This window comes from Aulonocara stuartgranti, assembly GCF_965226115.1.
Source record: "Aulonocara stuartgranti genome assembly, chromosome: 5".
Taxonomy (NCBI): domain Eukaryota; kingdom Metazoa; phylum Chordata; class Actinopteri; order Cichliformes; family Cichlidae; genus Aulonocara; species Aulonocara stuartgranti.
The window spans coordinates 9,129,478-9,145,855 of NC_138943.1; the positions used below are offsets into that span (position 1 = coordinate 9,129,478).

General features: G+C 40.1%; 1 protein-coding gene across 1 annotated transcript in view; it reads right to left on the minus strand.

Annotated features, from left to right (window-relative positions):
* Nucleotides 1–16,378, minus strand: part of LOC309707546 (plexin-A2-like) — a 91,097-nt gene that overhangs the window by 67,558 nt on the left and 7,161 nt on the right. The window contains exons 2-3 of the mRNA XM_082534922.1: nucleotides 10,194–11,545; nucleotides 4,534–4,716 (exon numbers count right to left, since the gene is read on the minus strand). Of these exons, the coding sequence (XP_082391048.1) occupies nucleotides 4,534–4,716; nucleotides 10,194–11,417 (1,407 nt within the window). The 5' untranslated portion in view covers nucleotides 11,418–11,545. The remainder of the gene's footprint in view (nucleotides 1–4,533; nucleotides 4,717–10,193; nucleotides 11,546–16,378) is intronic.

Sequence of the window (16,378 nt, forward strand, 5' to 3'; positions counted from 1 at the left end):
AAGAATATATCAAGGATAAAAGATCTGATGTCTCAACAGGACCTGGAAAAACTAGTCCATGCATTCATCTTTAGTAGGCTTGATTACTGTAACAGCATCTTTACAGGTCTACCTAAAAAATCAGTCAGACAACTACAGCTCATTCAGAACTCTGCTGCTCGAGTCCTCACTAAGACCAAAAAAGTGGACCACATCAGTCCAGCTCTGAGGTCCTTACACTGGCTGCCTGTCCGTCAGAGGATAGACTTTAAAGTTCTGATGCTGGCCTATAAAGCTCTGAATGGTTTAGGACCAAAATACATCAATGACCTCCTGACCCAGTATGAACCATCCAGATCCCTCAGGTCATCTGGATCCGGTCTTTTATCAGTTCCCAGAGTCAGAACCAGACACGGAGAAGCTGCATTCAGCTTTTATGCTCCTTATATCTGGAACAAACTCCCAGAAAGCCTCAGATCAGCTGAAACACTCAGTTTATTTAAATCCAGGTTGAAGACTCACCTATTCTCAGCTGCATTTGAATAAAGCACCAAATCCACACTTTAAGCTTAAATTTCAAAACTTACATTTAACTACTGATTTTATCTACTGTTCTGATTTTATCTGTTTTGATTTTATATACTGTTGTTTGTTTGTTTGTTAATTAGTTAGTTAGTTTATTTGTTTGTTTTAATCAATTTTAAATCATGCTTTTTATTTGTTCTTGTTTCTAATGTCTCTGTAAAGCACTTTGAATCGCCTTGTTGTTGAATTGTGCTATACAAATAAACTTGCCTTGCCTTGCCTTAAATAAACAGATTGTATTTTTGTGTTTTTGGACTGCCAATTAATGGTTTAATCGGTTTATTTTTTATATAGCACATTTAATTACAACAGGAGCGTTGACCAAAGTGCTGTACAAGAATGCAACATACATTAGATAAAACAACAAGCTTTGCTACCATTTAGACAACTGACAGAGTCAATAAACGGTTAATAATGTGCTGAAATGTGTAACAACATGAAGACTGTCTGTTAGTGTGCACTATCATCCCCTTTTAAACAGTCACCCGAAGTACACTTGTGGCCTTTTCAGAGAGTTTCTTTGTTGGTATCTGTTTGATAGAAGAGCTAGGAGCTCTACAACCAGAGGCTCTCTGTTCTTCAGCCATGAATATCTTTTTAAGCTCTAATTATGTAGCACAGTTATTGGCTGGCCCATGTGTTGTGTTTACTGTCACTGTAGAGATATAAGTCGTGTTCATGTACAACGTCGTTTTCCTGCCAGCGCTTGTTAGGCTTTCCAGTGCTAACGCACACGGCAGATATGTGTGAGAGGCGTGAACTGGGGTGCCAGTTAGCTCGTGTTCTGCATTTTATTTTTGGCACGGCAGCTGGTACCAAGGTTGCTCAGGGATTCTGTGATTATGTGGACGGCACAAGAAAAAAAAAAATTGTGATGATTACAAAGAAAATACCAAAATCCACAGTGACTTAGTCAGACTGTTAAAGCATTTGACCCTGGACTGTGTTTGTCTAAGGCTTTTGACCTTGTTTCTAAAAAATTAAATCTTTAAAAGGCTGTTCTTAAACTAGCTAGGAGCCATAGTTAAGCCAGTGCTACTTAAACAAGTGTAAAAAGAGAATTTGTCGCAGGCTATGTTCAGATGCAGATTTGCTGTGTTATATAAGGGAACAGAATGGTATTTGCTGAATGACTCAAAATAAACTACAGAGCTTGTGTTCACTGTTATAAAGAAACATGTCACCCAGTGTAAATGTGAAACAGTTATGTGTGTTTTAGCAGTTTTTTGACAGCAGCTGAGCTTAGAATGATTTAAAATAATATACATCTGGTTTGCACAGGAAATATTAGTCAATTTAATATAGGATTTGATCTTTTTTGCCTTTTACAGAAAAAAAAATGTTTCATATCACCAACTTATCTGTAAAAGAAAATTAACATTAGATTTTAAGACATTCGTACAAGGCGCTATAACCATGAGGCTGAATCCTGGAATTGAAAAGAACTGGAAATCATATTTTAGGGTTTGAAGCAGAGAACACACACATGTTTTTGAAGTTTTAGGGAGCAGCATGAACTAAAACTTGCACAGAACACTTAGGTACATTTAATTATGTTTAGAAACATTTAAAAATTCTTATTAAGCGGAGCAAAATCATTTTCTAAATCAGTGAAGTGGTCCTCGAGGTAATTTGTAATGCTAAAAGCTATTCAACCCAAAATCCACCAGGGCACTGTTAAACAAGAGCCACTACAGCTGCATAATGTCCTTTTACTTTAACACAAAGGAACTGAAGGAACAGACGTGCGCTTCAGTTTTGGCTCAAGTAGTCATGGATGGAGATTTACATCAATTTGTTCTCAACTAAGAGCGACTGTCTGAGGGCTGAAGCACAAAATGTGGTGCTGCTGTACCTTTGTTCAGCTGCGTAATGTCCTCCTACCATAATAACCATGATATACTTAACAAAACCAGTTATGCTAATTAGATCATTAATTGAACAGATTATTGCATGAATTTCTGTTAATGGATTAGGGATCATTATTACATCCGCGTGGGTGAGACACAAAAGCTGCCAGACGTGATGTATTTCAGCAGTGTATATCGCAGAGATTTTGATAAATTTGGTAATTTTACATGTGAAAAATTTGTCGTGTCAGCAGATGTATCTGATATAACAGTATCTGCTTTGCTTCTACAATATAATGTTAACGTTGCTCCAGGACCATCACTTGAACTGACCAGTCACATGTTTGTGATGTCACAGCTTTGCAAGTCAGGCAAAATACCGAAGTTTAGCACTTCCTGCAGAGAAAAATGTGATGGTGGGGGTTTGTGTCCAATGTGGAGATATTATTTTTAGACTTCGTGCACTATTAAGTTACTGTCAATCGATGTTTGGGTAAGTTTAGATGCTAAAACTGATCGGTTATGTTTAAGTATCATTTTGTATCATCAGTTTGCATGAATGCATATCCTTGCACAGTGTTAACTATATCTTAAGACGCTTTTCTGGCAGAAACCCTTAAAGGCAAATGTCTTTTATTGTAATTAGTATGCAAGTGCTTTATTTGAAGAGCACTTTTAACTGACATAAAGTCACAGCACAACAAAATGATTGCAATCATTTTAAAAAATTGTTAAAAAACAAAACAAAACTATTGCTATCAGTATGACACCATGTTACAGGATTTAAAAAGTAATAAATGAAAGAAAAAAAGAATCTCAGCAGAAGGCCTGGTTAGACAGAAGCCTTTTCAAATGCCTTTTGAAGGAGTCCACAGAGTCAGCTAAATGTAGCTGGAGTGGTAGACTCTAGGTGTCACAGACTGAAAGGCTCTGCCCCTGCTAGTCTTCAATCTGGTAGGCAGAACTAATAAATTTTGATCCTGCGACTGAAGACTGCGAGCGGTAGTGTGTTTAATAAGATGTTGAGATAAATGATCTGGACCTAGTCGATTTAGTGCTCTGTATATAAGTACAGAAAAAGCATTCTCAAAATCGACTGGGAGCCAGTGTGAGGAGTATAAAATAGGGATAATGTGAGCTCACTTGCGAGAACTTATAAGGAGTCTGACTGCAACATGCAGCATTTTTTTTCCCCTGAGTTACAAAGATATGATATCTCAAACACATAACTGCTCAGCTCCTGTGATGATCCTGGAGCAGCAGCAATTATGATGTTCGATATCAGATCATGCCATGCAGTTCTGCTAAGCTTGTTTTAAAAAGCTGCCAAATATGGGATTGAGATAGTTAAGCTCAGAATATCTGATTGCACGGTGGAGAAATGAACCTGCTGTCACAGTGATGTAGTCCTGGCTTGAGCTTGAAGCTTTCAGTTTTTCATGTTAGAACTTGAAAAAGTAAAGTTTAAAGATAAGCTGAATAGACACACAGCATTTGTGACTAAAAAGTATGTAAATCGCCAATATTTATAAAAGGGAAGTCCTGAAATACTGTACAACACATTTAATTTTGAAGTGTCTCGTTTTGTCAGTCCCTTTGAATGATGGCGGCAGAATGAGTTACCCATTTCCTTTCGTTTATTCATTCACCCAAAAGTTTTATTGAAGCGCAATATGATGCCATGGGATTGTAGTGTAAGAGCATGCCACGGGCATGTTTTGTATCATTTTTGCACATTTTAAGTATGTTCAGTGTTACAGGGAATAATTAATCATGTAAAAATACATTTAAAAATGCATAAGCAAAAACAAAATGTAGTGTTAACACACAAAATTTCATGGCATGCCATTCATATGGTGTTTCATGTTACCACATGACCCCAAACTAATTATCACAGGAGGCAGAGCAGCCTTAAGAAATCATTGATGTGTTTTGTGTAGAAACGCAACATGGTAAATCATCAAAAGATGCATAATCTCTTCTCATCTTTCCCATGTCTTGAGATCTACCAATTCACCACAAACAATACAATTCATGCATGTCAGATTTCATTCTTTTTAAAACAAGATAAAAATCCTCTCATGTTTGCCAGTGACTGTTAGTGTATAGCTGCACTCACCTTCTTAAGTCGTCCACTCCTGGTCCCCAGGAAGACCACACTGTGTCCACCGTAGATGTAGGAAGTGACAGAGGTCAGCCTGTCCCTGCTCTCAGTGAACACTGTCCGACCTGACACCAGCTGGGAACCCCCCAGGGGTTGGTTTATATCCAGACCGCAGAAGTGATCATCAATGGGAACAGGCTGCGTGGAGAGAAGGAGGGTGTGCGAGTGAAAATATAGAAAAGATTAAGATAATGATGGCAGAGAGTTGTGTTTTTGAGACGAAGTGAGGAAGAGAACCGGAGAGAAGGTGAAAGGAGGAGGGATGGAAAAGCAGTGAGAATGAAATGAAGGAGGAGTGGGTATGACAGATATAAGGAGAGGAAATAGATGTAATGAGAGAGGGTAAAGAGAGCTAGTGGGGGCCAGAAACTGACTGAAATTGCTGTAGACACATGCGAATATAAGAGGAGAACTCAGAGTGACTTATGGTAAGCCTAACATGCATTAAGCGCACGATTTTCAGGGTTAAAAATTATTACTTCAAAAGGGTTTGTGCTGCTGGGTTTGTGAACACGCCTCAGAGCGGGCAAATTTGCGGAGCAGAATAATTGCTGATGGCAAACACGAGAGACGGCGTGTATTTTGCGCCTGTTTCTGTGATTTTTAGATCGCTTGATCTGACATCACAGAGCACAAGAGATGTTAGGTTTTGATTGGGCATCAAAGAGAGCTGCACGCTTAGCAGTCCTATTGCATCTTCTAACATGCACCTCAAACTTTTGCTAATTGCCTGTCACTTAATATATGGTAAATGGCCTGTATTTATATAGCGCCTTACTAGTCCCTAAGGACCCCAAAGCGCTTTACATATCCAGTCATCCACCCATTCACACACACAATCACACACTGATGATGGCAAGCTACATTGTAGCCACAGCCACCCTGGGGCGCACTGACAGAGGCGAGGCTGCCGAACACTGGCGCCACCGGGCCCTCTGACCACCACCAGTAGGCAACGGGTGAAGTGTCTTGCCCAAGGACACAACGACCGAGACTGTCCAAGCCGGGGCTCGAACCGGCAACCTTCCGATTACAAGGCGAACTCCCAACTCTTGAGCCACGATCGCCCTATATAAATCTACCCTTTTAGGGCTTTTTTATTGTTGTTTTAAATCCTCCATTTCTGAAGCATATATTATTCGTTAGCCCTGAAATGAGCTTTTCCTTTGATCAGGCTTTGTGCCTGAGTTTAACTAAATGTGATCAATTAAGTGAGCATACCATAAATGTATCTAATATCGCACCACTGCCCAGTTCTTTTTGCTCATGCACTTTACCTCCAGTCTTATAAACAAGAAATAGAAGATCCATCTCTCATTTTCAAGATTCCCTCTGGACCCACAAAAGTGTTGCACATATTGCCAAATAGTCAATGTGAAATTCTGCTGCTGAAATTTTAATGACATGCCTATCTGTACACTAAATAAATATATGTGGACACTTACACATATATGCTGTAAATTAATACTGGATTTAGTAGTTGTACTAAAAGCAGAATTGCTTTGGTTGCTTTTTTGACCATTTTGGTTTGAATTTAATCATCAACTGTTGGACTTCCATCAGATTTTGTGGTCTTCTGGGGATTAATCTTCATAATCTTCAAATAACTTCTTGCTGTTGTGACACTTGCGATTGATGATTGAATGGAGTGTCATTTAAAACTTGATGCACACATTTGAGAAAATGCACTCAAATCTAGTACCGCCAGGTTAAAGTTTACGTGAAGATAATTAATCTGAATTTTAGAAGCAGGACCACTGCTCCTACACTCCCCTTCTGGTCCTTTGTCTGTATATGCATTAGGGCTGCCACAAACAATTATTTTGATAGTTGACTAGTCACCGATTATTTTTGCGATTAGTGGACTAATCAGATCATGCATCCATTGGACGTAAAACGTACAGCTTATTGCACCAGCATGCATCTGCTCTTATATAACTATCATTAGCTTACAGCTTTAAGTGTTTAAGGTATGTGCTAACTAAAAATAAAGACAAGATGATAGTTTATTAAATTTTAATGACATTTGCAGATTGTTTCGGTGAAATTTAATAAACTCCTTGATATCTAAAATATAACGGGACACCGGAGTATATTCTCGAGCATCTGATAATCAGTTGTCTGCTTGACGTTTATTCAGCTGTGTAAAAACTATAACTTTAATCTCAGCCAAACCGATTTACTCAGGAACAAATAAAATACTAAAAAAAAGGCAAACAATAAAATTTTTAAGTTATCTAAGGGATTTGTATATCATGTTTAACCTGAGTAGCGGAAGACAGCGGTGGGTTTGAAAACGATTTGCCGGGAGTCCGGTGTTCTCACGGGCTCTAGTGAGCCTTGCCCCCGGCTAGCTATCGAGCTGGTGGGTAACAGACGTCTCCGAAAACGTCGGAGCGCTTTTGAAAATATGAGATGTCTTGATAAACTGAGCAGATATTTGAGGTTTACACATCTACATTCTCTCCTGAAAATATGTTAAACGTTTATTTTGTGACCCAGAAATAATAATAAGAGTAATATTAAAACTAATTAGCTGCCGCCATTGTTGGAAACTGAACTAGGCTGCGCTATGAATTCTGGGACACAGCTTCTTATTCTTCTTCGGGGTTTAACGGCAGCTGGCATCCTTGTACATGCAGTGCTGCCATCTTCTGTTTCAGTCCGTTATTACACTCTTAAATCCTACTACTTATTCCTGCGTCTTTTGGGATCTTACAAAGCTTCAAACGACGCGTCGACTATTAAATCAGTCGTCGACGATTTTGATAGTCGACGTAATCGTGACTAGTCGACTAATCGTTGCAGCCCTAAAACACTAAAACGTGTTGTTCTCATTTTCCCAACCCCTCTTTTTCATTCACTTCTGGATCTGCCTGGCTCAGGAGCCGCTGCCAGTCCGCTCTCAGGCCTTCCCCAAACCGCACCATCAGTTCACAATTCTTCATCCACCATTGTCAAATAATAATGAGGATGTGGTCTCAGCCAGTGACTGATCCAGTAAAGATTCTTAACTTGCACTAGATGGATTAGCACAAGAAATATACAGGCTTATTATTAGGTTTATACTTTGGTTTAGTTTATAGTTTCCAGATGGTGTGTCTTCAGGACTTCGGTTATTGTTTAACTGTTCTTGTATTGACACTATGCAGACTTTTGTGATTTACATGAATTATCTCATCTTTTGGAGCACTGCCATGGCATCGAACATAAGTTTTAGGAAACCCTGACGTTTATGCTGATTCCAATATCTGGTCAGTATTTCACTTGGGAAAAAAACTTGCATTTGACCTCAAGAGTGTGTGCACCAGAGACCCTGTGTAGTTTGTCTTTTTCTCAGATTTTTAGATTGCTTGATCTTCTAACGTGCACCTCAAACCTCTGCTAATTGCCTGTCACCTAATATATAAATCTACCCTTTTAGAGCAGCTATTTTTTATCCTCTGTTTCTGAAACACATTAGGCTAATGATCAAATTTGATTAAAGTAGCATAGTTGCCTTTTTTTTCTTTTGGTTAAATGTTGTTATGCTAACAGTAGTGTGATGGATTGCTATTGAATTAAATACTGTAGGTCTCTCTGTTTGGTGTTGAGAACGCCTTAATGCCCAATGAAGCCATTTTCAAGCGCCTTCTTTGTGGCAATTCATTGTGTTGTTCCCTTATCAGGAAGGAAAAGTAGACCTAGAGGAAACTTTGAAAGGATCAACTTGAGAATTGAATGACCAAGGGCCAGATTTACTATATTCGGCAAAATAGCATGTGAGCCCAATCCCCAAATAGTTCTCATAGGTGTGATTAGTTTTATGTGTGATTTACAAAATACAGATACAGGTACAGTGAGTTAATTTCCAGATCAAATGCAAAAAAATAAGACAGGCTTATTTTAGCAGTTAATTGCATGTCCCATTTGTTATTAAATACTTAATTTGCATAATTGATATTTTGTGCCTTAAAAAAGGAACTCCCCAAACGGTCAGCTACAAAAATCTCTGAGTTCCCACCTCTTACACTTTAAGTGATATTATCATTTCACTTAAAGCACCCAGCTGCCAATTTAAAGCCTCAGTCATTAGCTGTGAATTTTATGTCTTATTTGCCCAGCAACTAGCAGAATACTTCTACATCTACATCTACATCTAGATGTAGAAAGGTTGCTATTACAAGTGTATTCTAAAAATCTTAAACTAAGAGCCCATCAAATTAAGTTTATGGATTATTGTACATTACAGGCAAAACGTATGATTGCATTAAATTGGAAAACATCAGATCCTCCTGCTATTGGTGCTTGGATAAATTCTTTGGCACAGTGTATGGCAATGGAAAGGATAACGTACTTTCTCAAAAACAAGTTAACATATTTTGATGAAATTTGGAAGCCATTTAAAAACTTTATAAAAGAAGTAAACATCGGACAACTCCTGCAGGAGTGTGGATGAGGAGAAAATTGTTTAGTATGTGCTAGCTATTTCTATTGTCTACTTTTTTTTTCTCTCCTTTCTTTTTTGTTTCCTTGAATATGTATAAATGCCACATATTGTACAAATGTATACATATTTTATGTGGGTTTGTTTTTTTTGTTTTTTTTTTTTGTAGGTTTGGAAGAGAGCAGGGTGGGAGGTGAGGGCGGGGAAAAAGGGTTCCTATTACAGCAGCATATAATTGGGAAAACAAACCTTTGTATGTTGTTGCAAAAAGCAATAAAATTTATATTTAAACTAGCAGAATAAGAAACTGCCATTATTGGCACTGAATCAACAGAGTGGAAAGGTTTTGGGCTTTTCAAGTGGTGATCTGCCGTGGCTATACAATGTTGTTACATGCATGAACACTTATATAAACTGTACTGACCACAGAAATCATACCTAATGCATCACCATGCCCAACTGGTGCTTGATTTGACTGAGTATTTATGTAACCAGAGAACTAAAGTATCCAATGAGACACATTACAGACACATACAGCATATGAATACAGAGAGAGAGATTTCTTTTGCGATTGCGTTGGTGTTATGGATAACATTACATCTCATTTATTTGATGACATGGTTTAATCAAAGTACATGTTGGGAACCACAAGAGTGATTTACCGCATGCGATGAATATCATTGTTTTCACGCTTCACTTTCAACTTGCTTCCATGAAAGCCTCTCATTATGCAGAATTATAGCTTTTTTAAAGGCACAGACTTGGACATTCACAAGAAAGGCAGTTTTTTCTCAAGATCAAGAACAGGTCTCAGAGGGCTCAAAAAATGCTGACAGCGACAAGAGCAGAAGGAGGGAGATGGGGAAAGAGAGGGAGAGAAAGGGGAGGAGAAGGAGGCGGGAGTCGGTGCCTAAACCCCTGAATGAAATCAGAGCTCAATACAGAATTCCTCTGATTAGCATTGTGGAAATAATCTCCTCCAGCTCTTCTGCTCTCATGGGATCTTGAAACCTGAATAGTGTCTTCAGCATAGCACAGACTGCCTATCTATCAGCTGTTTAGGCTGCAATCATACTTGCAAGTCTAACTTTCAGTACAGCTCTACTATATCACTGCTACACACTACTGTGTGATACTTTCGCTAAATATATGAAGTTCAAAGCAGCATTTCTCCCTAAAATCTACCTACCGCCTTGGTGCACTGCACGTCCTTTCCCAGCAGCCAGTGCAACTCCAGATTTCCTTCTCCTTGGTAGCAGGACTGCAGCCGCTCCTTAATGCGGGTGTTGATGTCCTGGATGGTGAAGATGCAGAGAGCAGAGTGATCTGGAGGGTCGTGGTACTGCTTCTGTCCTTTCGAGAACACAGCAAAGAGCACATCCTCTTGAGCACTAATGTTGAGTGACTTAGCCAGAACCCTGCCGGCCTTGGACAGGTAAGCTGCCTGCAGCAGACGGTACTCCTCGCCTCTGTGAATGCACCCCACAGGAAGTGACACATACGAGTGGAACTTCTTGTCACCTTTGCACAGGCGGATGATGCGGGATGTGTAAAAGAGGTCGCCAGGGGAGCCACCTGCAGGCATCCCGTTCTCTGGAGTCTCCGGCTGGACAGTCATGAAGTAGACAAAGCTGCTGCTGGCAAAGCCATAGATGTAGTAGATGTCAAAGTGTGGCACAAGAGCCAGTGTGTCTGAGGGGATTTTAATCAGAGAAGAAACAAAATCAGTGTGAAGCTCATAGTCCAGCATGGCGGAGGATTCTGGGTCACGAGGCAGCTTTCGGCTGGAGATAGTTGGAAAGTAGTCCTGTTTTCCGCCTACGGCAGTGCCGATGTATAAAGTCGCATCCTGACCCTGAGAGGGTACAACAACTCCATACATCGTCCCAGTCTGGTTGTCACTGGACAGGTAGTGCTCTTTCTTATGCGTGGGCTCCACAAGGATGAACAAATCATCCAGCCTCATCAGCTTACAGACGCCCTGGTAGAGGCTGCCACAGGCCAGCAGCCGGTTGTGAGAGTAGTCGATAAGCAACAATTTGTTAACATTGTCAGTGGAGGCCAAAGGCTCAGAACAGGGCTGGACAATTAGTGGAGGATAACATGCTTTGTTGTCATACTCTGGTCCTGTATCATGAGACACCAGGAGTGTTAGATTAGAAGACAACTTGTAAATTCGATTGACAGCTCCAATGTACAAAGCCCCAGTAGACTGATGCACAGTCAAGTGGTTCAGCGACCACTCCCTCCTCTCTGATTGGAAGGTGTTCATAGTTTGTCCTAGAGTCATCTTTTGATTCAGAGAGATTAGAGTCAATAGCCACAGTGCCAGGGGCCATGACATGACCTTTAGAGGACCGTGACCTTTAGTGAGGCCGCAGTAAGTCCATCCTTTATACAAGCACGTTCCCATCCCCACGTGGCTCTGAAAAGTATTGAGCTCAGACAAACAGGGTTGTGTGTCAACAAGTAGCAGGATTGTCCAGAAAAAAGATCAGCTCAAGCGGGGTCTTGTTCTCCTCAAGTGAGCTTCACATCATTCTGAAAAAGAAAAGACAGACATTTGTTTTAGATCTCAAAAAATCCTTGATTCTTTCAAGTGTGAAAGATTGCTTTTCAGGATATCGTTAGGCACTAAAACCCTAGAAATGTCTTGTTTTCTTCTCTAGCTCTGCTTAGTCAGACACATGAGACATCAAAGAAACAAGTAATCATTTGTTCAAACTGTCTCCCCATATTTACTAGCCTGAGAGATGGTCCAATATTCCCCATATCAACAGGGGGGCTCATTATATTCGCCTTTCTGTAAGAGAGACCTAACTGTGGCCTATTACTTGAACAAAGCAGTGACACAATGTAGCTGCGCGTTCCCTCTGTTTGGGTGGCTAATTAAATGATCCAAATGTATTAATTATGCATCCATATTTTGGGCTCCCTGTTTTCCTTCCTCCCCTCTGCCTTGTTCGTTTAAATGGTTGAATCCAGGAGGAATTAATCACTCTCCAATGCGGCCGACATTCCTAAATTAATCAGGCTTTTTCCAGGGATGGCAGGGAGTCATTAGAGATTCAGAGCCTGGCAGCATCAACTCACACTTCCCTTTTTAATTTCATTAGCATATTTTATGTAAATATTTCCAAGGGACAAACAATGTCCGTCAAACACATGACGGACAAAAAAGATGGATGAGTTAGCCACATGAATGTTTGATGGATGTACATTTTTAATTTATTTATTTTTTACTGTTATAACGTTAATATAAAATATATTTTCGTCTCCCATATGGCCAGACAAAATAAGCTTATCTACAATAAAAAGAGGGTCTTTTTTCCTCTATATAAAGACTGATGTTTTATGATGGCAACACAAGCATCGTAGATAAAGTAGCTTCACATATGCTGTTACTTCATCGATGTCCATTAAAAGAGTAATAAAACTGTCTGCATAGGAGGATACATCATAAATTAAAACACCTACATCACTCTAAATCCTGCCTGTGTGCTGCCTGAAGCTTCTCCAATCATACACTCAAAGGTGGTTTCTGTCTCTCCTTTGTTATCGCCGTTACTACACCAAAAGCACCTTCACACTCTTCTAACAATCCTTTAAAAATAAAAATAAATGAAATGCTTTCAAATTTCCTCCAAGTATATCCTGCCAAATCCTAGAAGACTATACCTCGGAAGCAAACTGTCCTTTTTTGGCTGGAACTAACGTAAGCGGGGTGTTTTCTCAGTGAGACTTCCTGGTATAAGTAAAGGTTAAATGAAGACAGCCATGTCAGATCCTAATGCAGAGGTCATGATGCGGTGGGTGCTCTCCATTGGCTGACTAACAGGATGTCCGGCTGAGTTGAGCTGGAGCCAGGGATAGAGCGGATGGACTGACACTGAGCTGGCTGGGCCAACTCCAGCTCCACTCCAGCATCTCCTGCCCATCTGTCCCCACCGTGCTCACACAGGGGGAGAAGTCACTTGAGTGTCCCGACCTACTCTGCTCAATTTGGCAGGCTCAGTGTGAGCAACTCTACCAGTAATTGGCCACCGAAGAGTAATATCTGCCACACGCTGCATTGGAGCTCTTAAATCTGAAGTTTAGTGTTTGCTTTTGTTTGTTTAAAACAGATTCCATTTATAAAGACATGAAATGAATCAGTCACAGTCACAGTGCTATCTTTGCTGCCTTTGTTTTAGAAAACAGAGAAGTCTTTCCTTTTTTTTCCTGACTGGACACAAAAAAAACATGTCTTTTATTAGTTCTCAGAAAGCCTAGATTTGGCAGGACATGTTGGCTCTAATATTTACATCTTTATTTAAGGCAAAATGTTGTCCAGCAAATTCTTTCTGAAAATCCCTCAGATCATCTGCTTTGCAAGCTGATGAGCCCATGAACCAGTTTCTGTTTTCATTTATCCTGAAAACCTGATGAAATCAGTACTCATGCGTGATTGAAATACTGGAGGATGAAGCATCTGGATAAAATGAAATATAAACAAGATTCATGTGCTTATTTTCAGCAATGACCATTAACTAGTGCTAATTGCGAAACTTTACTTTTTGAAGTACAGCCTTTTTCCCCCGAGATCTTTCTTCTTCTTTTTGTAGTCTTTTAAATAATGGAATGTCAAGTAATGCACTTAAGAGCTGCTTGAAAGTTGCAGAGTTAGAAAAATGTGACTGAATTCTTGAGCTGCCACAGAAAAGGGATTTTTGTGCTTCAGCTGGGGCTGTCTCTACTTTGTCTCTGCTTTGGATTTCTCTGCTTGAACTCACTCTACAAACTTCCAACTTAAAACCTTTGGTGTAATATGCATTGTAATCTTATCAAAAACTCAAGTGATGACCTTTCCTCAACTGGAAATAATAAATAAGACATCGCTCTTGAGGTCTAACAGCAAATAGCAGACCAAATGATATTTACAGAGGTTGGCTCGAGTCTGGCTTGACCTTAAACAACAGACACCAGCAGTGATACCCACAGGTTAATTCAGTGCTGAGAGTCTCCAGTGAAATCCTCAAAGGAGTTACAAAACAGGGGAGAAAAACACGAAGAGAAATTAAGGAAGTGCTGGTGGCAAACGGAGCTGGGCAGGCATGCAGGCAAGCAGCAGCCTCGTCGTTTCATCCATTTCTGTTCTGCCGGCTTTGGTCACGTCTAAGGCGTGCAGTCATGCTGCTCAGTGTTTACCCTGGATTATAGAGACAGCTCTTCGCCCTGCGCAGTCCTCCCTGCTGAATTCTCCGCCTCGCCACTCAGACACGCTCCAGCCCAGACGTGACTCATTCACACTCACACACAGGAACATGGTTTGCTGAGGCCTCTGGGGACGTGAGCTCTCAGCGGGCACCAATCACAACACAGAGGAGGGAGAAGCCAGTCTCTCGTGCTCCGCAAACACGACCCTTTGACCTGGATCAAGATCTGTGGAACCAAATCCATCCTTTTGGTTCAGCTTTAATTGAGGCGAAATGCTGTCATAGCTTCTGTAGCACCCTGTTAAGCATGATTCACGGGACGGAAGCGATGGTTACTGCTGTTGAGATGAAATAATTAAAAGAGGGCTCTCTTCTTTTTTAGTATGTGCATCATGTTCAGTCATCGCTCAAGTTTGACAGCATAAAGATATGTTTTGTCAGCATTTTTCATGTGTACTGTAGTACATTCAGATAAGATATTATGTGGAAACCTTATTTCTTGAAGATTTGCATATTTTGTGAAGTAGTGAAGAGCTTTGTAGGCAGAGGCTTAATTGATTTGCGATACTGTGTTAAAACGCAATTGTGATCATCACAAAAAGAACTGACATGAAGTTAAAAGTATTAAAATACACATTTCCCGATAAAATGCTTTAATAAGAATTCACCGTGTTTAATTAAGTTTAGATAATTTAGATCAACCAATAACACTGAATTGCTAAAGCTGTGCTTTATAGCTAAACTAAGCCTTTTAGGCTGGTTATATAGTATTTGTAAGAACATGGGATGATGATAGGATGATGAGATAAATTATTTATCTTCAAGAATGATGTAATACAAATACATTATTCCCTGGAACTATAGATGGTCTGGCAGGCAAAGTGGTGGAAACCCCTCAGACAAAGCTTCTCAAACTAAAGGGATGAGAGGTTTAACAACAAGTGGCCTGAAATATAAGGCTAGAGGTGGTGCCTATAAATGTTGTAAAGTAAACTGTTTAGGGAAATTAGGTTTTGATTTTCTGTTCACAATCATATTTAATAGTCACATTTATGTTGAAGTCTTAAATTGAACATTCTTATCCATGTTTGTCATCACAGCTCACTCGGCCAGGGGCTGTTGCTGGTAGCTACGTATTTTTGCAAAGCATTCACATTTTGGAGATGTTACCTTTCCAAACACTCAGAGCAAGATGATACAAGAAGATTTTTTTTACACTTTAAAGAAGGACAGATTTAGCACAAGCAGCATGTGTTCAGGTTTATCTTGTTTATGTTTTGGATTATAGATTTGAGAACACTGTCGACAGACTGCGCCATGATATTTCTAAAGGTCAGAAGATACTTCTCGGTGCTCACACTTAGTCAACAATAGGAGTCATTGTCACTCACATCAGAGGTGATAAAAAAATTTTTCCTTTTTGTCGCTGTTGTTTTGTGTGGCCTAGATTTATAAGGCTGCACAAAGCCAATAACAGTATAAGACCACGGGGGCGGAAAACTGTCTGAACTACAATAGTCATAACAGCTTCTGTCTTTATGATTACAAGCGGGCTGTGCACAAGCGTGAAGGGTTTTTGGGTCTGTAGGTTTGTGCTGATGAGGCTGCTGATAGAAGTTTAAAAGTTTCTTATAGGACATCATTTTGGAGTTGGACAATATGTGGCTGCAGTTCTTCTGAACGTTTGAGATTGTAGTATATAAACCCACATGGGATACATTTGACTGGGGTTCTCGTCAAATACGCACAGGCCCGTCATTGGGGGGAGGGCTAGTTGTACACATCACACATGAATGGGCTGAAAGGGCGCCAGTCGCAACAGAACTTGACTTCCAAATGAATAAATGAAGGCAATTAGTAGATCTGTTTACAATGTTGTGGAGACAGAAGTAGGTCAAACATGGCAGACACAGAAGGGAGGAGGGAGCCAGCAAGCCAGAGCCAGGGGCTGTCGCTGGTACCTACAATGATGAGTCGGGGAATTAGGACATGAAAATGCCGTCTTTATTAACAATGACTTTTAAATGAATGTCATAATGAATCACAAGGGACCGGTGGAGTTTATTAGAAAAGCAGTGTTTTCTATTCAGCCCATCGTGTTTTATCAGACACAGTGTTGTAGAGGGTAAGCCCAGGGCAATAGGCTCCGCCTTCAAAATTCCCCTCACCCAAACACAGA